General features: G+C 43.6%; 1 protein-coding gene across 2 annotated transcripts in view; it reads left to right on the forward strand.

Moving 5' to 3' along the window:
* The first annotated feature begins 512 nt into the window (after window positions 1-512).
* Window positions 513-23,409, forward strand: part of nbas (NBAS subunit of NRZ tethering complex) — a 108,409-nt gene continuing 85,512 nt past the window's right edge. For both annotated transcript variants that reach the window (XM_083791852.1, XM_083791853.1), the window contains exons 1-12: window positions 513-631; window positions 3,967-4,018; window positions 7,075-7,111; window positions 8,032-8,109; window positions 10,076-10,123; window positions 10,349-10,392; window positions 11,570-11,703; window positions 14,940-15,073; window positions 15,717-15,815; window positions 18,085-18,223; window positions 22,746-22,811; window positions 22,925-23,053. In XM_083791852.1, coding sequence (XP_083647978.1) covers window positions 518-631; window positions 3,967-4,018; window positions 7,075-7,111; window positions 8,032-8,109; window positions 10,076-10,123; window positions 10,349-10,392; window positions 11,570-11,703; window positions 14,940-15,073; window positions 15,717-15,815; window positions 18,085-18,223; window positions 22,746-22,811; window positions 22,925-23,053 — 1,074 coding nt within the window. In that variant the 5' untranslated portion in view covers window positions 513-517. The remainder of the gene's footprint in view (window positions 632-3,966; window positions 4,019-7,074; window positions 7,112-8,031; window positions 8,110-10,075; window positions 10,124-10,348; window positions 10,393-11,569; window positions 11,704-14,939; window positions 15,074-15,716; window positions 15,816-18,084; window positions 18,224-22,745; window positions 22,812-22,924; window positions 23,054-23,409) is intronic.

Here is a 23,409-nt window from a genome sequence, read left to right on the forward strand (position 1 = left end):
CATAGAACCATATAAAATGGTTAAGTTTACTGTTGCTACTATTTAAAACGTCTCGCTTTGGTGACAGTAATTTGGAAGACGCACATATTACAGCAGTTACAATTAAGAACATAATATAAAAAGGAATGTATCGATTATAGAACTAGCCTTAATTGCATCTTTATTCATGACGAGAGTCAGAAAAACACGAGCTCCCACAACATAACGTGTCAGTTTTAGTAGGCTACTATTTAATTTTTAGTTTTGGTTTCTGAAAATGCATTTTCTTTTCAATAAAAAGCTGGAAAAACAAGGAGACTCGTGTTATTGCAACAAACACTATATAGCAATGAGTACTTTAGTATTAGTACTAAAATGTGGTGGAAAGCCTGGTGAGGCGAGGTTAACTAAAATGTCTCGGATATTACTCTAAGATATTACCGTATACCAAATTGTCCCTCTCGGCTCGCCGTACTGCCTCATCATCATCAGTGACGAGACAGCTAGCTCAGCTGCTAAGTTGCTACAAACAGTAAACATGGCTGCTGACGTTCAGAGCGCCGCCGTGGTGACGGCAGCAGAGGAGGATGAAGACAACATTCTGTACGATCTGCTCATCAACACGGAGTGGCCTCCAGAGTTGGACACTCAGGTGGGTCAGATTGACGCTTCCCGAGCTCCACGCTGCGCCGTGGAGTGCGTGGGGAGACGTCGGAGGAGCGTGTTACATGCATGTTTGCTGGAAGCAGGTCTCCGACAGACAGTCAATGGCGGAACCTGGACTTTAGCAGTTGTGCCATTTTACAACCCCGCACATCTCTACATAAACGTTCAGGTTTCAAACACAACGTGCTCACCCCCAGAGCTACGGGTGTTAGGACTCTCCTCGGGTGGTGTAGAAGTACCCGTATCGTCCCTTTTGTTCAATAAAAAGCATTTTAAAATCGCTGGCCATTTTCTCCCTCATAAATTTATAATGGAATCAGAGTGCAAAACACCTCCCCAACCGATAGGGGCGCCTAGTTGAACGCATAAGACGAAAAAAAATTGACAATGGCCACCGATATGATTAAAATCCTTTTTATTGAGCGACAGTGAAGATACGGGTACTTACACCCAACCGAGGAGATTCCTAACATCCGTAGCTCTGGGGTGATACCTTTATATTTGTAACCTGAACGTTTATGGAGATGTGCGGCTTGTAAATGGAGGAAGTGCGTAGGACAGGCTAAAGTTTTGTTTATATACTCCTGGCTGTCAGTTGGATTTACCGAGATGGCCACGTCGCACTTTAATGACAATCATTCATCATCACAAGTTAAAATTTGGTTTTTAAGTCTTTTTCATATCCATTATTTATTTGCGCCACCAGTTGATGACATTTAGCCTCTCAGACCTAAAACTAAATAACATGTTGTTGTCGTTGGATAAGACTTTTGTCCACTATTCCATTCTGTATTGATGTTGGTACCATTAGAAGAGATAACAGGCACATGTTGATCAAAATAACAATTCTTCTACATCCTCCAATTGTGTAGACTTCTTGTAAATTAAGTAAGGCAGATGTTTAACAACAATGGAACTCTTGAGAGCATAAAATGAAACCAAATGGACCCAAGTATCTAATAACTTATTAATAAGGGTCCATTTAGGTTGCCAACTATCATTTAGCTGGGGACCACCTGGAACCCTCACAAGGGCCACTGCAGGTTGAGAACCACTGCATTAATATGAAACACATTGTTTTTTTTTTAATTATTTGTAAATTAATTATGACAAATCCTTTATTCCAACATGTCTCCCCCTCTGTGTACAATAAAACTAAAAATACATTTGGATATTAAATCCGGTGTCATAATGCTTCGTCACTCTCTCTCTCTCTCTCTCTCTCTCTCTCTCTCTCTCTCTCTCTCTCTCTCTCTCTCTCTCAACTAAAAAGCAAATGGTAGATCTTCCTTTTCCTCGGATCGAGACAGCTCACACGACAGGTTAAATCATTAGGCTTTATACTTGGCTAAAAGTAGTAAGTTTACATCAATCTGAATAATAAAGTATTGATGTTGTTTTCCCCTCCATGTTTATTAAATATGAGAAATTATTTGTGTTTCCCCTCTATGTTTATTAAATATAAGAAATTACTTGTGTTTAACTTATACTTCCTGCATAATAGAGCGTCGCAGTCCCTCCCCCTTTCAGAAAAACGAGTGGCCCAGGAAATGAAAACCCAATGCATTGGGTTTTCATTTCCTGGGCCACTTGTTTTTCTGAAAGGGGGAGGGACTGCGACGCTCTATAGGCTAGTAAATAACATGTAAGTGGGTGCAGTTATACATATTACTGTGTCACAGTTCGTTCATTCAACATACAATGATTATTACTACGTCCTTACAGTGCACGTCACGGGTATTTAAAGGTAGTGTAAGTGATTATCTTTGGTTACAATTAGTGTTAAAAAGCACTATATTGTGATGGTACTCATTGCTATATAGTGTTTGTTGCAATAACACGAGTCTCCTTGTTTTTCCAGCTTTTTATTGAAAAGAAAATGCATTTTCAGAAACCAAAACTAAAACTTGGAAACCAATTTTTATAGAGAACGCAGTCAGGATACAGATTAAACTGGTGAAATTGTAAGTGATGACACAAATAAATGACTGGGGCGCGGTAGCACTGTAGTCGGTAGTGCTGTCGCCTCACAGCTGGAGTGGGTTCGAACTTCGATTCCTGCTGGCGACGCTGAGGGAGTGTTCTCTCCTCCGTGTCATCAGTACCCATAGCCGAGGCGGGGTCGGCGAAAGGGCCTTTCTGTGTGGAGTTTGCATGTTCTCCCCGTGTCTCCCTAGTTACCTATCCTCACAAAAACATGCAGTAATCCTGGTCTCTAAGCTGCCTCCCCCTGGCCAGCCAGGGCGCCTGATGGAGGGTAAAGGAACTGGTCGGAATAACGTGTTCCTTCCACTCGCTATGTCCTACCGGGGGAAATCCCCCCCCCCCCCCCCCTCCTGGCAGGTGAAAAGAAGCAGCTTGGACTCCTCATGCATAGAATGAAGCACGAGTTCAGTCCGCTGCTCTTCCCAGGTTGGCAGAGGAAGTGTAGTGCCCAGGATTGCATTAGATAATTGACTAGTGATTTAACCTTTTACCAAAAAAACCTTTTGTTTTAACCAAAACATATCACTTACACTACCTTTTAATGGAGGTCATGTAGTTTAATTTACCAGCATAAATTAATTATCAATCATCATATAAGTTAGTGCACAGTAATCATCTTCAGTGTTAATTTAATAGTTATTTGATTTGACATTGTGTACAAATTAATGGAAACCAAATTGACCGATAATCATATAGACTAATTTCTGGGAAAATAGAGCGTCGCAGTCCCGCCCCCTTTCATGACGACGCCAGGCCCAGGAAATAGTTCCCAATGCATTTTTCCTCATAGACATTTCAAAACGTATTTATTTAAAGACCTTATAAGCGTAGTACAAAGCCAACTCTTGTCGTGACAAATCATGACAACAAACACAATATTTTGGACCAAACAAATAATTACAAAGAAGAAAAACAACAAACTGCCGTTTTCTTCTTCTTTCTAATTATTTGTTCAGCCTGAATAATTGTGTTTGTTGTCATGATTTGTCACGACAAGAGTTGGCTTTGTCCGCGACGTAAACGTCTTTATATAAATACTTTCTGAAAAGTCTGAGGAAAATTAACGGGGATTTATTTTCCGGGTCTCTCGAGGGGGCGGGACTGTGACGCTCTATAGCAGCAGACTAATAACAGGGCGTTGCACACAGAAGTTGTTCAGTTCTTTGGCACACGTCCATGCCATTGTGCGTCAAAGTGTGAATCTGTTTTAAAGGTTCCATTTGGCTCCATTTGTTTTAGTATAGGTCTACACTACATTTGTGCACTCTCTGACTGTTTAATATTTGATGTATGACATTTTACATCTTAATAAATAACTTTGTAATTTATTTGCAGCTACGAGGACACAAGGAGCAGAGCTCCTCCGTCATTGCAAAAGCGGTGACAGGTAAGAGCTGAATGACTAGTACTTTATGGGTGCGTTCTGGTGATGGACTCAGTTTTTGGAGTGCATGCTGGGCGGTCACGTCGCAGAGCACACCGAGTGTGGCTTATTTACACACTTTAAACAGAACTTTTTTCCCTGGGCCATTTTTCTCCTCCGCAGCGATGCGCGCAGCATGAGTGCACATGCAGCGGACAGAGAGAGAGAGAGAGTATACAGTCAGACTGGCTGGCACACACTGATTGAATATTTTATTTACATTTGCATTAACAACAAAAAAAACAGACACACACAGGGCTTGACGCTTAGCATTTTTCCAAGTAGCACGTGTGCGACTAAGTTGAAGAATCTAGTAGCACACAAATTATTTTAGGAGCACGATGAAAAGTTATCAAATAATGTGTTTTTGAGGGGCGCTAGCCCCTCCTATGTATACCGGTATACATAGCTTTAGTCCCCACACATCTCATGATTTGCCATTGACAATTAAAGGGGAATTCAGGTCAAATGTCCACTAAATGTTGTCCCCACACGTCTCAATATTTGCCATTGGCAATGAACGGAGAAATTTGGTCAAAATTCCACTAAATATAACGTAAATTAAACATTAAATGCCATTGAAAGGAAAATGTATGTCATATGCAAACGAGCAAATTAAACCAATCACAGCTAGGTATTCTGATGTACAAGATGATTCATGATGATGTATGATGATAAGAGTGTCCCTCACTTCACCCAGGTGTGATTTTCCTTTAATAAAGTGATATGAGGTAGGGACGGGCAATATGGCAAAATATTGATATTCATCAGGATATCATTTTTATATAATCTATATAACCAATTTGTTTTTATGCTGATAGACTATTTATTTTTTATGCAGATAGATAGATAGATAGATTCATTAAATTATTATCTATATAGCTATCTATCTACAGTATGTTGATCATGGATGCATGGATTGATAGACAGACTATCCGTTTTTATCCTGCTGTTCTATCATGTGATATTCGATGCAGGGCAAGATGCTCGATTGTGAATTAAATTGTAACATTCTCCTTGGCTTTGACTGCTTCAGACAGAACATCTGACACACAGCTACAGTAGACTATTAATTTACTAAGCTGGTAACTTACTCGGCTGCCTACCGTCACACAATGGATGGACCACTGATATTTATCCAGCCAGGTCGGTGATTACTAATATCATTCATGCTGTGCAACACATGCTTTTGTAAGCGACGCTAAGGATTGTTTTGATCGATAATAATCCATCATGTGCGTGCGCGCGTGCACTCTTTATTTGTGCGTGCAGCCGTGCACAGTGTTTCTCCCGCGTTTGGTTAAAAGTTGGCGTTTGAACTTTACAAATAAGTTTAGTATTAAACGTGTCGGGGACGCTATCATGCTGCGTTCGCTCTGACGCTCTGTGCTCAGTGCTGCCTGCGAGGGAACAACAGACGCACAGCACAGAGTGCTAAAAGGGGGAGGGCCGAGGGCGGTGCGTTGGAAGCAAGGGGAACAGATCTTCAAGCTAAGGATGCATCGAGCCTCGACACGTTAGCTTGTAGATCTGCTCTTTTTGGCGAACGACACCGCCGTACTACAAATATAAATGTATGTATAGAACTGAAACTAATAGAATGTGTATTGCGGGATCAGAGCCTTAATTGTCTTTATCACGATTGAACGGTCAAATTCTGTAGTCGCACCAGTGCTACAAATTTAATTCTACAACTCGCACTGTGCTATTTTTAGTAGCATATGCGACTACCTAGTCGCACTGTCGAGCCCTGGACACACACACACATGATGATGACTTCATATCTCCCGGGGGTAAAGGGGGGTTTTCAGCGTCTGGTGCGCTCATGCGCCCACATGTGGCGGTTAAGACCAATAGCTGATCCGCACACTTTTCCACACGTGGGGCAGGGGTGTGTTGAGCCTGGTTGGATAGTCCCTGCAGCGCACTCATGCCGCTGCCTGCGCTTCTCTGCGCGTCTCAGGGATGTCTTCTCCTCCAAGCGGGAGACACCTGAGTTGCAGGAGGAGCACCAAGCGTCCCGGTCTTTTTTTATCCTTTCCAGGTTTGAGGGTGGAATGTTGCAGCTCTTTAGTAGCACCTTTATGTGGTCCTTCTGTTGGCCTCCTGCAGACCTCTGGCCGGATTGAACCTGGCTGTAAAGGACCTGTCGAGGTAGACGAGCTGCAGGCATGCGTAGCACATGGCCTAACCAGCGGAGCTGTCTGCGTGTCTGTGTGTGTGTGTTTGCACACACACACACACACACACACACACACACACACACACACACACACACACACACACAGTAGCCTACGGGTCTTCTCGTATAAAATCGGACATTACACATAATGACCGACAGACCCGAGATCTGAGGGGGATACGTCCGATTCCGACCCTACCCGAGTGATTACAATAAAACACGACTCCGACCCGAGTGGGTCTCGGGTCAACTTGGGTATTTTCGGATTCGGGGGACCCGGTGAAGAGCTCTACCTGGAACTACTGTACACATTTCCAGATGGGGGTCGGCGGCCAAATACATATCGTTTTGGGGTTCCTTGACATGAAAATGTTTGAGAACCACTGACATAGAAACATATAGATTTTTCAGAAAACTGTCAGTATTTAGAAGGCATTTGTAGAATCGTCCTCGGGTCTAAATGGGCTAAGCAGTTAATGTGTTAAAGCCTTGGCCGAGGTAAATGATGAACACTTGTATGGTGATGTTCTAAATGCTTGCCTTGCTGGCTTAGCTTTCGCCACCCGGGGAGCGCTCGGGACAACGCAGTGATCCACGCACACTGGACAACCTTCTGAGTAGGGTCGGTCAAGTGTGGGCACTCGGCACACCTGGGGTGCGCAGCACACCGGATCTTCGAACGACAGCGCACTGAATAAACGGACGAAAAGAGTGCGCTCATTGTGGATTTCTGAACGCACCCTACATAGTTGTATGTGCTAGCTTTGTTGTTCACACGTTTGTGGACTTAAAAATTAGTTTGCAATAATTAAAAGTTCATACCATTTGTGTGTTGCAGGGCCCTTCCGTTTCTTCCTTCACTATTTGTGGTACAGGTGAGTCACATTTCATTGTGTTATTATCATCAGCTTCACCAAGTTCCCGACCAATTTCGGCGTGCACCCATATTTTGGCGTACGCACAGTTGATAAATGAGGGCCATAGTAACATAGTTCCATAATGACATTGCTGTTCCTTGGAGTGGTTGCACCACTCAAAAAAGTATGACATTTATAGAAGTGTCACTAATTTCAGTTATTTGTCATATCTGCCCTGTGCAATTTTGTATTACGAACCATAAAAGGCAAACAAACACAATTAAATTGTTAATCGCAATGATTTGTGTGAAAATTAATCCTCAGCTTCGTAATCGTGACCGACCTGACCGAGTGTTCAGTACATTTATTGTGTCTTTGTGCTCATTGGCTATGATGTTGTATTTGCTGGTTCAAAATGTAACATTGATGATGTGGTATTGAAGTGTAATTTTTATTTCTGCCTCTTGGCCAGTTCCCACTTTTTACTGATTGATTTTACTGGTTAAATAAAGGTTAAATAAAAATAAATAAAATTGGCTGACTTGCCCTGTGTCGCAGTGCTCATTGGCTGCCCGCTCTGTGTCTCTGCACTGATTAGCTGACTGTCGTGTGAGTTTAGGTGCTGCCACACTATCAACAGAGCCGCGCACGTTTTCGGCTGCGTGCAGCTTCAAAACCGGGTTTTTAGACAGCTGGTGGATGGAAAAAAAGCTCCACTTCCGCGGACGACTTGTGCGACGGCCAGCTTCCCGGAAGTGCTCTCCTCCGTGTCAATCTTAATTCCCATCCACCAGCTGTCTAAAAACCAGCTGTGCACACGCATCACAGCTTCTTCTGTCCGCGGCGCAAAACCGCTTTGCGCTTAGGTGTGGAAAGGGCTTCTCTGTGTTCATTGGTTGACTGCTTCGTGTGTCTCTGTGCTCATTGGCTGATCTCAGTCCCTCCAGCTCGTTCCTGCCTCCCGGGTTGGTCCGCCTGGCCAGCAAGCAGATCAACTGGCAGCTGGTGCTGGGAAGGTACTGTACAGTACACACACACACACACACACACACACACACACACACACACACACACACACACACACACACACACACACACACACACACACACACACACACACACACACACACACACACACACACACACACACACACACACACACACACACACACACACTTGTTTATTTCAACAGCAAATCTTTATTTTAGTTTTAGTCATAGTCAATTTCATTTTCAATAGTTTTCATTTAGTTTTATTCACATTATTCACCTGGGACAATTTAGTGTTAGTCTAGTTTTAGTTGACTAAATGTCATAAAATTGTAGTCGACTAAATCTACAGTTGATTTAGTCGACTAAAATGTATCTTTGGTGGGCCTTGATGCTGTCTTAATGACTGGTTTTACACTGAAAATAGCTGATTGCAGCGTTGATCTAGCCTAGATCTGCTAATTTGCAGTTCTGCTATTTTGTAGATCTGGCTGTCATTAATTTAATTAAGTTTTAGTCACATTTTAGTCATCTGAAATGTTTTTTAGCGTTATTCTAGTTTTAGTCGATTAAAATCATACGACTTTAGTTGACAAAATCCACAGTTGATTCTGTCGACTAAAATGTATTTTGTGAACTTGTAGATCGGCTATTTTCAGCGTGCAGCCAAGCAGCGACGTAGAGTCTGTGGGGGCCACGGGGCCATGGCCCCCATGAAGAATCCTAGGGCCCCTTTCGGCCCCCATGAAGATTTTCGTGGACATTTTACATTTACATTACATATTTTCTGGGAATTCCGAACATTTTGGACCTCTCCGCCGGCAATCTGAGAATCCCATCGTCAAATATTCGGGAAAACAGCGCCTCCCCTGTTGTTCCTCAGGCAACAGTCTGTCTTGAGAGACACCGGCCGTCCAAGAGGTGTTAAAAAGTGCTAATCTGTTTCTTTTGTAGTTGTTCTTGAGGCGTGACATAAAGGGCGCGTTCGGAAATACCACACCGGAGCACACTCGCCTATTAGTTTGCATTGCACAGTGGGCTCAGTGCGCTATTTCCGAACGCGCCCAACACTGATCAAGAATTCACCAAAGAGACCTAACCACAGACTAGTGAGGATTGATCAAACTCTTCGGCTCTGCAGCCAAGCATAAAAGGACTTGTCTTTTAGTTCTGCTCGATCAGCAAATAAGCCTTTAGTCTCTTTTTTGAGCATGCCATTATACATTAGATCAACATTTTAACCCATTTAGACCTGGAAACGATTCTACAAAATGTCTTCTGAATCCTGACAGTTTTCTGAAAAACCCATGTTTCTATGTCGGTAGTTCTCAAACATTTTCATGTCAAGGAGCCTCAAAAATATATGTAATTGGCCGCCGATCCCCATCTGAAAATATGTTGTTCCAGGGACCCCCCCAGAAACAAAGATTTGAGTTAAAAACGTTCACTCTAAAATAATATATATTCAAAGATTCGCGCCACATTTTCACGATTTTTCAAAAATAGCAGACCTACAAGCTCGTAGTGCAGGCAGCGCTATGAGCTTGTAGATCTGCTATTTTTCAATAGCTAAAGTATAACATAATGCTTGAACACCAACAGGGGTTCCCGCCCGAAATGGGTTAAATGTTAAATGGTCACCGATCTCAAGTCAAACCTTTTTCTAAATTGATTAGAAACTGTTGAACTTTTTGACAGAACCATGGGTCAAAGCATCAGCAATCGGTGGTCTAGGGATCGACATCTGGGATCAATCTTGTCACGCTGTTCGTTACTTTAAGATTATATAGTATTTTGCTTAGTTGGTCAGCAAAATAATGCACAATGTCCAGTCTGCAAGGACCTTTACACCCCTAGCTGCATCCGTACATCACAACTCTTGCTGTTATCCGAAATGAACTGACTTGAGAGAGAAAAATAAATTAACGGCCCTTCCTCTGTTTTATTCTTTCATTCTCTTTCTCTCTCTCTCTCCCTCTCCCTCTCCCCACAGTAATGGCAAACTGTTGGCAGTTGTTCAAGACCAATGCGTGGAGATTAGGTAAGTGTGTGTATGCACTGTGTGTGTGTGTGTGTGTGTGTGTGTGTGTGTGTGCGCGTGTGTGTGCATGTGTACGTGCGTGCATGCGTGCGTGCGCGCATGCAAGCTAGCTCCAAGGGCAAAAAGGTTGGGAACCGCTGATCTATTTCATAAAATGTCACACCGTGCCCTTGGGTGTTGTCATATCGTAATTATGTGTGTGCGCATACGCACATGTCTCTACAGGTCTGCGAGGGATGACTTTGGGTCAATCATCGGGAAGTGTCAGGGTAAGACCTCTTACAAATGAATGCTCTCTTAAATGTCCTATTGTATTATTATTTTAAATGTCCTATTGTATTATTATTTTAAATGTCCTACTGTGTTATTATTTCCGACCTGTCTGTAAAGCACTTTGTAACATTTATGTACAATTCATTCATTGATGAGGACAGTGTCGTGATCTTCATAGATCTACAAGCTAACAATGCGTTGCCAATCGACACGTTCGCTTGTAGATCTGTTCTTGTTGCATGCGCACAAATGTGAGATACACGCTTGCAAGTCAAGTCATAGCAGATCTACAAGCTCATAGCGCGGCTCGAGTGCTGCGCTACAAGCTTGTAGGTCTGCTATTTTTGAAAAATCGTGAAAATGTGGCCCAAATCTTTGAATATATATTCTTTCACAGTGAACGTTTTTAACTCAAATCTTTGCTTTTGGGGGGTCCCTGGAATTACATATTTTCAGATGGGGATCCGTGGCCAAATACATATAATTCTGGGGGTCCTTGACATGAAAAAGGTTGAGAACCACTGATTAACAGTTTGACTGCGGAAAACGATTTATCAGACTTTTAATCAACCCCCCTTCACTGCCGAGATTGTTGTATTACCTTTAGAGCATACGCTGAATTATTTGGGCTTTTAATCCGCGGAAATCGAGCGAAAAAAGCTTCCTCTGTCTGTTATGAACGATCGTACCACCCGCCATCTTGGTACACCCGGAAGACGCAGCACAGGAGCCTCCTCCATGAGGCGTTGAACCCCATTCGTTTACATTGGCCTCAATTTCCCAGAAGCCCTAGCAGCCCACAGCATGTGACGATTTCCGGTTTCATCTCAAAACAGATGCATCTTCTCTCTTTCTCCGCGGCGATGACGGATTTTCTTTTTTTTGTTTACATTACGGCGGATTAAACACATAAAACAAAAGGCGCGTATGTCCGATATGGCAGCGACAATAACCTGGAGTAATCCATTCAAAGCACGGAAACTGTTAATAAAAACAGAGGTTTTTAGGAAAACTGTTAGGATTTAGAAGCCTTTTTTTTTTTAGAATCGTCCTCGGGTCTAAATGGGTTAAAATACAAAATTCAACAAACTATAGTTTATAGTGAATAAATAAACGCCCACCAACACACAAAAAAATACTTCCTGACTTATTGTGTGTGCACGTCGTTGACAGTGCCCAAGGACCCTCACCCACAGTGGCGCAGGGTGGCATGGAGTCACGACTGCACGCTGCTGGCGTACGCCGACAGCACAGGCACCGTGCGCCTCTTCGACCTGATGGGCAGCGAGCTCTTCCTCATCCCCCCGGTAAGCAGTAGAACTCTTCCTCTTCCTCATCTCCACGGTAAGCAGTAGAACTCTTCCTCTTCCTCATCTCCACGGTAAGCAGTAGAACGCCACCGCCTGGAAAATAGAACTGGTTCTATCGGCGCGCCAGGCGAGGCGCCAGCGCGTGTCGGACGCCGCCGGTGTGCAATAGGTTCATTGAAAATAATGGAGGCGGCTGTTTTGACGCGCAGCGGTCGCAGAAGGTGTGTGATGGGCTTAACTCTTCCTCTTCCCCACGGTAAGCAGTAGAACTCTTCCTCATCTCCACGGTAAGCAGTATAACTCTCGTTAAACGCTCGTTTAAACCATGATTCTTGTCATTTTCTTATTGACTTTCAGGGCCCAGGTCTGATAGAAGTGTTGCAGATGATCTAGGAGCTGCTGTAGTCCTTTACAGTTGGACAGCAGCACCAGATCATCTGTAAACAGATGATCTGGGAGCTGCTGTAGTCCTTTACATTTGGACAGCAGCACCAGATCATCTGTAAACGGCAAGCATTTAATCTCTGTGTTTTGCCGAGAGTTTAAGGCCAGTGAGTCCTCCAGTGATTTTGCCAATTCATTTATATGAATGTTGAACAAGGTTGGACTTCTTAGATCGTTGCCCTGCATTTAGGGGAATACATCTGTTCTTTTGTTGCCAATTCTTACTGCACATTTGTTATTTGTGATACATTGTTTTAATGTGTCCTTCCCCCCACGCCACTTTAAAAAAAAAGTGGAATAGCAAAGCCCTCATGCCAAATTGAGTCAAATTCATTTTCGAAATCTACAAAGCAGGAGAAATGGTTGGATTTGTGTTTTTCTACGAGGGTGTGTAAATGTGGTCGGTGGTTCGAGGTTTTGGTCGCTCTCTCTCTCTCTCTCTCTCTCTCTCTCTCTCTCTCTCTCTCTCTCTCTCTCTCTCTCTCTCTGAAAAGCCACCTTTCAGCAAGCCAAATGGAGAGGAAATGATCCCTTGAGGTGGCCTTACACTAACCGATAATCGGGCATTTTTGACGCTCGGGGGTGCCCGACTCAATCGGGAGCGATCCCCGGGCATAAATTATCGTCTATCTGCACGTGACCCATTGGCTTGATATTTGCTCTTCCCCCGCAGCCCCCCCCTCCTCTCCTCCCCTCCCCTCTCTCCTCTCCACTCCCTCGGAGGCAGAGCATCCTGTGGGTGAGCTGCGCCCGAGTTTTAAAACCGTGTAATGTGTGCGGCATAAAATAATCGTATGAAATAATCAGGCCCGATTATCCTGTAGTGTCTGGCGCTATTTCAGATTGAATAAAAATCGGCTAGTGTAACGCCACCTTTAGGAACCCCTTCCTTCTCCCCCAACCTGTACATGTTTTTTGGGATGATTTGAAAGTTGTTATTTTTCATGTCATGTAGGGATGCTCCGATCACGTTTTTGTGGGCCGATCCCGATCTTTTTTAATATATTTTTTTAATATTGTTAAAAAAAAAAAAAAAAAAAAATCTTTTACCTGGCAACCCGCGCCCCGCGGTCATTTTCCGCTAACCTGAGCGGGGCTCCCTAGCCTGCTGGAGGGGCTCCCATCATCCCATGCACCCTCGAGAGAAAAAAAGAGGAAAATAAATGCAGCCTTGAGCCTACCAAATATGTTGTGCTCTTGTGGAGCTGCTTGATCACCTCCTCCTCCTCCTTTCCCCAAATTGCCAATCCCAATAAATCCAAAAGTAGTGTGAATACTTCCACAGCCTAATTACTAAAGGATAAACTATCAGTCTTATCCGAAATCTGTCAATTTGTGTCAACTCAACACGTGTCGACAACGCATTGTCAACAGAAACAGAAGCGGTGTGTCACACCAAAAGTGGTGGCCTATAGAATCCTGTAGCCTACATTAGAATCATCACGCGATCCTCACCCCTACACAGCTGCAGTGACGGATTAACCCCTCTCAAGGCCCTGGCGCTTCACCAAATCAAAAGGCCCTACAGATTCAGCCAATTAATTAATTAACATGCATGCGTTTAGCGCATATCCACTACTGCCTGTGCTGCCCGCTGACACACAAGGCACTGCCGTACTGGGCACAGCCTTTTCAACTTCAGTCTCTGCTAAACTATTATGTAAGGACTAGGAGATTACTTTATGGTTATTAATACAGTCATTAACAAGAAACATGCATGGCAATGATGAGATGGGGAAGAAACGATGCTGTTTCATGTATTTTCTTATAGCCTACACCCTACTGTATTCAACAGCCAAACAGCTGATTGATGGACCACGCATATCATACCTTCCTGAAAAAAGCTATTCAGGTCCTGTGGGTGCAGCGTCACTGAAAACTTTCATAATAGCAATTAAATAAATTTACTCACGAGTGCTGAAATCGTGAAATGGAGGATGTAAGAACACACTTTTGTTGCATTAGAGCAGGGTAAATATGAAGTTTTGCGCCACGGTCTTGTGTTTATATTCCTTGTATATAGGCTGTATGTTATCGTAACAACACACGTTGTGTGTCGGAGTTAGGGGGCCTTCCTGAGCAAGGGGGCTTCTGACGGCGTCGCTTACTCGCCTCCCCTCTGTCAGAGGAGGAAGCGACGCGCAGCCGTCCGGGAACCCCCCCAAACCGACTGCCCTCCCGAAAACTAGCTGCTACGGAAACTCACTGCCACTGCAGGCAACATGCACATTTCTAAGAAAGTTGTATCAGGGCACACTACTTGTCTAACTATTTGGATTATAGTTAGCTCCTTTTGCTGCTGCTCAATGAGAAAAAAGGTAACGACTGGACTGGAGCTCCCTCCCTCGCTGGGGTGAAGACGTGCGTGCTCTTTCTCGCTCTCTCTCTCTCCTCTCTCTCTCCCCCCTCCCACCCTGGGGTGTGTGGGGGGGTGGGGGGATTCGTTGCGCTGCCAGTGCTACACTTCTCCATTAAGCGGTGCAGAACCGAGAAAGTGACACATTATTTTTGGATGTAAACGGCGCAGCTTTTTGCTTTGGAGATCGGTTTCGCGGATCGGTGGATTTTGCATGGCCGATCCGATCGATCGGTGATCGGCCACCGATCGATCGTAGCATCCCTAATGTCATGATTATGAATTGAATACCCAGGACCTGAATGGAAAGGAGACATTTTGGACTAATACATCAATCAATCAATCAATCAATCAATCAATCAATCAATCAAAGTCTCTCTCTCTCTCTCTCTCTCTCTCTCTCTCTCTCTCTCTCTCTCTCTCTCTCTCTCAGGCGGTCAGTTTCCCAGGTGATTTCAGCTACGCCGCGGCCGGTCTCATCTTCCTGGAATACACGGCCAGCGCCCAGTGGTCAGCCGAGCTGCTCGTCATCAGCTACGGAGGCGGGCTCAAGAGCTACCTGGTCAGGTGAGCGCCAATTGGCTACCGGGGGCGGGCGTGTGTGTGTGTGTGTGTGTGAGAGAGAATCTAATTAGAGGTGGGAGGCATTTGTGGCAGATTTACTCCTTGTCCTCACAAAGCACTGGCTTGTTTTTATAGCTTCATCTTTTAGTGCGCACGCCACACGCACGCACACACACACACACACACACACACACACACACACACACACACACACACACGTCTGTCTATTTGTCTGTCTTTCTCCTACAATGTTATCATTGTTTTCACAGCATTGTCTAGCAATTTAGCCTCTTAATACTGCTTCATATTTAGTGCTGTGTCTCATTTATTCAGACACCCAAAGAGCCTTTTTGCCACAGAGTCTGAAACTTAATTTAGTCCACTGCAAACTCCATAACACATTCAGTGATGTAAATAGGTTTTAAATGTTTTTGCACTCTCTGTTACAGAACCTTTAGGGTCCACTTGGTTTACTTCCTAACTATGTAGCTGGAACTCCCACTATGATAACCACTGTCCTACACAGTCTGTGTGGACATGCACGCAGGCACACACACACACACACACACACACACACACACACACACACACACACACACACACACACACACACACACACGTGTGACTCTGCCCCTTCCCCTATCAGTGTGGGAACCAACCAGAGCTTCCAGGAGAACCACAGCTTCAGTTTCTCCGCCCACTACTCCCGCGGCATCACGGCGGCCGTTTACCACCCTGGACACCGGTGAGTAGTGACCCCGTGACCCCATGACCCTGTGACCCCGGAGTCCAGCACCATATGTGACTCTCTTTTTTTTTTTTTTTTTCGGCTTACGCCTTTTATTGATTTTTTTGAAGGGACAGACAGTAGGCTGACAGGAAACGGGAGAGAGATGGGGGATGACATGCAGTAAAGGCCGTGTCGGGCTCGGGAGTCGAACCCGCGGCACACTGCGACTGGATTACCAGTCAGGTGCCCAGACCGTTACGCCACGGCCTGGGCTGTGACTCTTTGATACAGAGACGGGTCACGTGCAGCAAGACAGACGAGCTGTTCAGGAAAGGAGAAAAACTGTTCTTTCACTGTATTTCATGTCAAGGACTCAAAAGAATTATATTCAGTCCCCCCCCCCCCCCATCTGAAAATACGTTGTTCCTGGAACCCATCGGAAGCAAAGATTTTAGTTTTAAAACGTTCGCTCTGAAAGAATATATATATATATTCAAAGATTTGTGCCGTGTTGTCACGATAAAAAAAAAAAGGCAGACCAGACCTACAAGCTTGTAGATCTGCTATTCTTCAATAGCTAAATCATAACATAATGCTTAAAACACCTAAAGGGGTTCCCGCCCAGAGTGGGTTAATAGCACAGGCAGACTCTTCACATACTAAAACAGTGGTTCCCAAACCTTTTCATTTCAAGGACCCCCAAATTGACACTTATCAGCCCGCGGACCCCCCATTTGAAAATATTTGCCAGGGATCGCCATAAGAGATTTTTACGGCTCTAGCAGTGATTCTCAACCCGTTCAATTTCAAGGACCCCCAGTTTGACATGCAGTAGTCTATACGGACCCCCATTTAATTGTATTTCTATCTCTGGGGCCCCCAATTTATAGTGTAAAATGTAACTAACGGGTCCATTTGTTTCCACTTGTACACTCTCAGAGTTACAGACCCATAAGGTCCCATTGGTTCCAAACTAGCATTTAGCTCGGGACCCCCTGGAACTCCCTCAAGGATCCCTGAGGGTCCCCAGACTCCACTTTGGGAACCACTCTCTACTACAGCATGTCTGAAATAAAATAAAATAAATGCTTAAACATGTAGCTAGGTGTACGGTAATGTAGCTAGGAGTCCACAGAAGTGAACCTTTCAGGCCTGTTTTCTCAACTCACTGTTTTCTCCTTAGCCATTCGTCATTCTCAAAGGGGGGCCTGGACTGTGACGCTCTATAGTTAATTGATATATATATATATATTATTTTTTTTAAATTTTTTGTTGTTGTTACAAGTAATTTGTTACATTTCTATTATTAACTTTCATTGTGTTACGGGTCGTACAGTTCCAGGAGAGTAAGGGAACCCTCTTTGAGTAGTTTCAGTTCGTCTTAATCCGTTCGTTCCCAGTTACAGGGTTCATGATAATTATACATCAGTATTCCATTATTTTTGTTGCTTAATCAAATATTTATTTGACCATTGACGATACAGGGCCAGGCAATGGCATCTTTGTATGTGCGTTCCTCGGCCACACACGTGCGCACGCGCAGAAAGTATTACATTTAAAGAAAACCACCCATAAGGTAAATCAATATAAGGTTTAACCCCAAAATAAATTATACAAAAGGTTTTTCAATGGATTCTGGTAGTATTGGGCATGCTAAAAGTCTACCAAAATCTACTCCCCAGAAAGCCGTAATATTCAAGATTGCGTCCCAGACGGAGTTCAAAATGGCCATATCTCAAATGGGAAAACATTTGCAGTATTTTTCAACTTATTCTAGTACCTCTGGACATGCTTAAGAACATACTACAAATTTAGGAAAATATACCTTCGGGAAAGGCGTCATTTCCAAGATGGCATTAAAAATGGCAGGCTTATAAAGCTTATAAACAGCTATAGCCTACTTATATGAACATACAAAAGATTTAGGAAAATACACCTTCCGGAAGGCTTCATTTTCAAGATGGCGTTCAAAATAGAAGCCGGAACCGCTATACTGTATATCTCAATAGAAAAAAATGGATACAAATTATTTTTCACTTAATTCTGGTAGTATTGGCCATAGGTGTGCTGCCCCGTGGGAGGTTAGGTTTAGGGTGAGGGTTTGAGATAGGTTGTAGTTGTAGGACTAATGACTGGTCTAACCAATGACTAGTCTAAACCAAAAACTGTCTAAACTAAGTACTGCACCCAATTTTATCAGTGCATAGCAAGGAAAAATGTGCTTTTTATTTTTTTCTAATTTCGGAAAAACATTCGCTTCCTATACTGTCTCTCTCCATGTCAGGCTGCTGCTCATTGGAGGATGCGAGTCATGTGACGAGGGCACGTCCAGAGCGTCACGCTGTGGCATCACAGCCTGGAGGTCACTGTCGGGGTCACCGTACTACAAACATGTGACCAGTTACTATGACGACGTCAGTGGGGTGAGCGGCGAGCACGCACGCACCCACGCACACAAACACACACACACACACACACACACACACACACACACACAGTCACACACACAGTCACACAAACACACACACGTGCCGTGCTGAACTAATTAGTTTGTATCGTGGATGTAGCTCATTTCGCCTCTTTCCCAAGCGTTTTCGCTCGGTGTCGCCTGGTGTCGCGGAACATCCACGCCCATTTCAACACCATCAATTGTTCTGGGTGCCTGCCATGCAATGGCAGAAACACAGGTTGAAATCCGCAACACATACTTAATCGCAATAATAATCAAGACACGAAACTTTGACGTCTATGGCCGGCCGCACGGTTTACCAAAGCCCCACAATATATACATCGAAACGTGCGGCTCGGCCGGGAATGGTGTGCTTGTGCTTTTCTTTCCGTTTCGGGTTACCGTGCCGACGTAATTCGCAATAAACGACGCGAAAAATGCCCCATGCAAAGTCAATGGGGAAACGCGGGTAAAAACAGAAAACGACACGTTACTTTGGAGCCACATTACTCTGGCATAATGTTACGTAGAAACACGATTTAAACCTCAAACAGCACACGAGGCCATCGACTTTGTTGTGGTTCAGACGGAATTCGAATACGTTGCACGGTTTGCCCGCTATCGCAGTTCAAAGTGTGTGTGGTCTGAGCAAAAATCTCGACTCTCAGTGTCGCACGGCCAGAGAGAGAGCGGGTCAGAGGGAGAAGCCAATCTGAAGACTGTAGCGAAATTCTCCAAACAAATCGTCATCACGGCCAAAATATTAACTTTACACGCATGGGTTTCGGTAATTTTGTAGCCACACTCGTCCTCTTTCACCCAATGTCACAACCACAGCCCAGATTCATACGGTACGTGAACTACAGCCCTGAAAGCGACAGGTGTACCATCATAATGTGTCATACAACTCCATGTTAAATGCATGAATGAGTCAGCAATTTTTTCATCACAAACACAATTTCTTAACTCGCTCTCATAACCACGTTTTTTATCGTACCAATACCACGATCGCACACGGCGTACCTCAATGTCTCGGGTCACTCACGGCGAAAACAAAAATTGCATTTGACGTTTACTTTTTGCGATAGAGCAATTTGTTCGGACATACGTTCTCTCACTGAGTCAGTGTGGTTTTAACTTTCAATAGTGTTTGCATTCGCATAGACTAGCCCTAGCCCAGGTGAAATTGATACTTTGTTAATGATTCAAGGTCAAGTTGACCACCTCTCAAACACGCGCACACAAGAACGCACATGCACGCACATGCACACATGTGCACGCACACACACACATTGAAAGTCAATGGAGAAAATCGGGGAAACACGTAGCTCTGTCATTTCTCGACCGTTTCAGAAGCAGGGCGGCTCGCCGGAACCGGGCCGCCCCCCTGAACGAAACCAAATGGACCCTTACAGCTCAGACATCTTAGCATTAGCATGTTAGCATATTAGCATTAGCATGTTAGCATATTAGCATGTTAGCATATTAGCATGTTAGCATTAGCATATTAACATTAGCATGTTAGCATTAGCATGTTAGCATTAGCATGTTAGCATTAGCATGTTAGCATTAGCATGTTAGCATGATAGCATTAGCATGTTAGCATATTAGCATTAGCATGTTAGCATTAGCATGTTAGCATATTAGCATGTTAGCATTAGCATGTTAGCATCAGCATGTTAGCATTAGCATGTTAGCATATTAGCATGTTAGCATTAGCATGATAGCATTAGCATGATAGCATTAGCATGTTAGCATTAGCATGTTAGCATGATAGCATTAGCATGTTAGCATGTTAGCAGCATGTTAACATTAGCATGTTAGCATGTTAGGATTAGCATGTTAGCATGTTAGCATTAGCATGTTAGCATTAGCATGTTAGCATTAGCATGTTAGCATGATAGCATTAGCATGTTAGCATTATCATGTTAGCATATTAGCATTAGCATGTTAGCATATTAGCATGTTAGCATATTAGCATGTTAGCATATTAGCATGTTAGCATTAAAACAGGGCTCAAATGCTGCACAGACTTGGCGAGCTTCAGGCACCCAGTAAAATTTCTTGAAATTTTGTTTCTAGTTAACCTTACATTCTAACGTGAAGACGTTAAGTTACTATCATGGCTGGAAATGGACAGATCTAGGTTCAAGGTTCAACTTTATGGTCAACAAGACCAATTTCAAGTAAAAGGCACGTCAAATTAATTGTGTCAGTGTTGATTTTGTCGACTAAAACAAAGACGAAAAATATTCGTCGACTACCTTTTTTCACTGACGAAAACTAAATGGAACCTAAATGAAAACTAAGCTATGATGACTAAGACTGAATCTATTGACAATTTCGTCAACAAATAAAAACTAGACTAGATGGGAAGGGACTAGTGGATACAAGAGATCCAGTATAAGTAAAAGACAAGTAATTTTAAACTTTGTTGCATGCTGAAAATAGCAGTTCTACAAGCTCACATGTCTTAGCGTGATGCATTGTCTTGTCTTGTCCCTCTGACCCGCTCTCTCTCTCTGGCCGTGCGACACTCTAAGTCGAGATTTTTGCTCAGACCAAACAGACTTTGAACTGCGATAGCGGGCAAACCGTGCAACGTATTCGAATTCCGTCTGAACCACGACAAAGTCGATGGCCTCGTGTGCTGTTTGAGGTTTAAATCGTGTTTCTACGTAACAGTATGCCAGAGTAATGTGGCTCCAAAGTAACGTCTCGTTTTCTGTTTTTACCCGCATTTCCCCATTGACTTTGCATGGGGCATTTTTCGCGTCATTTATTGCGAATTACGTCGGCACGGTAACCCGAAACGGAAAGAAAAGCACAAGCACACCATTCCCGGCCGAGCCGCACGTTTCGATGTATATATTGTGGGGCTTTGGTAAACCGTGCGGCCGGCCATAGACGTCAAAGTTTCGTGTCTTGATTATTACGATTAAGTATGTGTTGCGGATTTCAACCTTTGTTTCTGCCATTGCATGGCAGGCACCCAGAATTATATAATTAATATAAAATACTACCTGACCTGTATTGACATGTAGGCCTATGAGCTGTTTGAGAGTGTAAAAGTGCTATATAGTATGCATTATTTATATTATGAATAAATAGTAGTCATTACATCTACTTGCATTATGATATGATTTAGTTGATCTTAATGGTTTAAAAATATCACGGTGTATCAGTGTTAACTTGGGGTACTTAATTACATTGACCATTTAGCAGTATGAAATTGACAAAAAACTAAATCTAAATGTTAGTAAAGGTATGATTTGGAAAGTATACATGATTTGAATGAATCTGCCATCTGCACTCTACCCTACCCCTTCCAACGTATAGTTCATGCCATAAGGTTTTATAGGTTTAACAAACAGCATACACAATATTAAGCCTTAAATGTCAAATGTCCAAATCATAACCTTGACCTCATTTCAGACCATTTTACAAAGCACACAGGCTTCTCAGTACCCACTCTTCTGGTTTAAATTCACATTTACAGTTACTAAGGCAGTAGCCTGGAACTCACCTATGCTTTTTATGGCATAGGCAGCTCCCGGCAGGATCCGCCGGGAGAAACTATGCGCAGCTGCGCGACATGAGACTAATTACTTAGAGCGACAGAGAGAGAGAGAGGAGTGTGTGTGTGTGTGTGCGTGTGTATGTCAATTTTACAAAGGTGCAGACGATCAGAAATCAGCAGAGAGTGAGCAATGTTTGCGCTACTCTATGCCGAATTGAAGTGGACTCAGACCCAGACTTTTTTTTCATCCCTGGAAATAAAAAAGTCTGGGTTTCCGAGGCTACTAAGGCAGTGGTTCCCAAAATGGGGTCCTGGGACCCCCATGGGTCCTTGAGTGAGTTCCAGGGGGTCTCCAGCTAAATGATACTTTGGAACCAAATGGACCCTGATGGGTCTGTAACTCTGAGAGTGCAGGTCCATTTGGTTCCATTTGTATACTCTCAGAGTTAAATTAACAGATTTTACAATTTAAATCGGGGGTCCCAGAGGTAGAAATGCCATTACATGGGGGTCCATAGACTAATGCATGACAAACTGGGTGTCCTTGAAATTAAACGGGTTGAGAATCACTGCTAGAGCCTTATGAAACCCCCTTTCTACTGGCCAATCGCTCACTCACCTTTGCAGAGGTAAAAAAAAAGAAGATATCTGATGTTTGTTTTTTATCAGAGCTTCATTGAGCCTCGGAGCTGATGCGAGCATGGGCGTAGTGTGCGCCCAAAGTCACCCCACGCCCAATACAAAACAAAGATGAATCCCACCCGTAACGTAGAAATGGTCGGAAATCCCAGTACAGTCAAAATATGAGCGTAAATTGCTTAGTTAATCGATGTGCCCAATGTGTCAAACAAATAAATGTTTACACAGACACGCAGTTACATTAGTGTGTGTGTGTGTGTGTGTGTGTGTGTGTGTGTGTGTGTGTGTGTGTGTGTGTGTGTGTGTGTGTGTGTGTGTGTGTGTGTGTGTATGTTAGTCTCAGAAGAGAGGATTCTTCAGGCTGCCCAGCCTCAGGCTTTTCTCCAGACAAGGAGATGAACAGGTACCTGTCTGTCTGTCTGACTGTCTGTCTCGATTCAATTCATATAGAAATGAGCACGGAATGTGATGTATACTGATGTATGATGACATGTGTCTGTGCGTTCGTGCGTGCAGGATGGAGTGTTCCGGTTCAGTCTCAGTCCGGACGGCAGTCTGCTGGCGGTCATTCACTTCTCTGGTCGTCTGTCTCTGTGGGAGATCCCCTCGCTCAGACAGAGAGCCTCCTGGAGCCAACAACTGCAGGTGTGTGTGTGTGTGTGTGTTAAGGCTGTCCCCATGCATTCAAGGTTCAAATGTTCGCTCGTTAGGGTTGGCACTCAAATCTTAATTACTGTTTTTTTTTTTATATTATTATTATTATTATTATTATTTTTTTATTAACTTGAAAATATATCTCGGCGAGAATGCGATATGAGCATGTAAAAAAATTTCTAACGCATTCCTGTCAGAAGTTATGATTTTTTAAAGAAATCTCTCCTTGTTCTGCTGTTCCATTGAATGGAATGTCTGACGCGTCTCTCTCTCTCTCTCTCACACACACACAGTCACACACACAGTCACACACACACACACACACACACACACACACACACACACAC

Source organism: Protomyctophum parallelum, assembly GCF_964188405.1.
Source record: "Protomyctophum parallelum genome assembly, chromosome: 20".
NCBI classification, from domain to species: domain Eukaryota; kingdom Metazoa; phylum Chordata; class Actinopteri; order Myctophiformes; family Myctophidae; genus Protomyctophum; species Protomyctophum parallelum.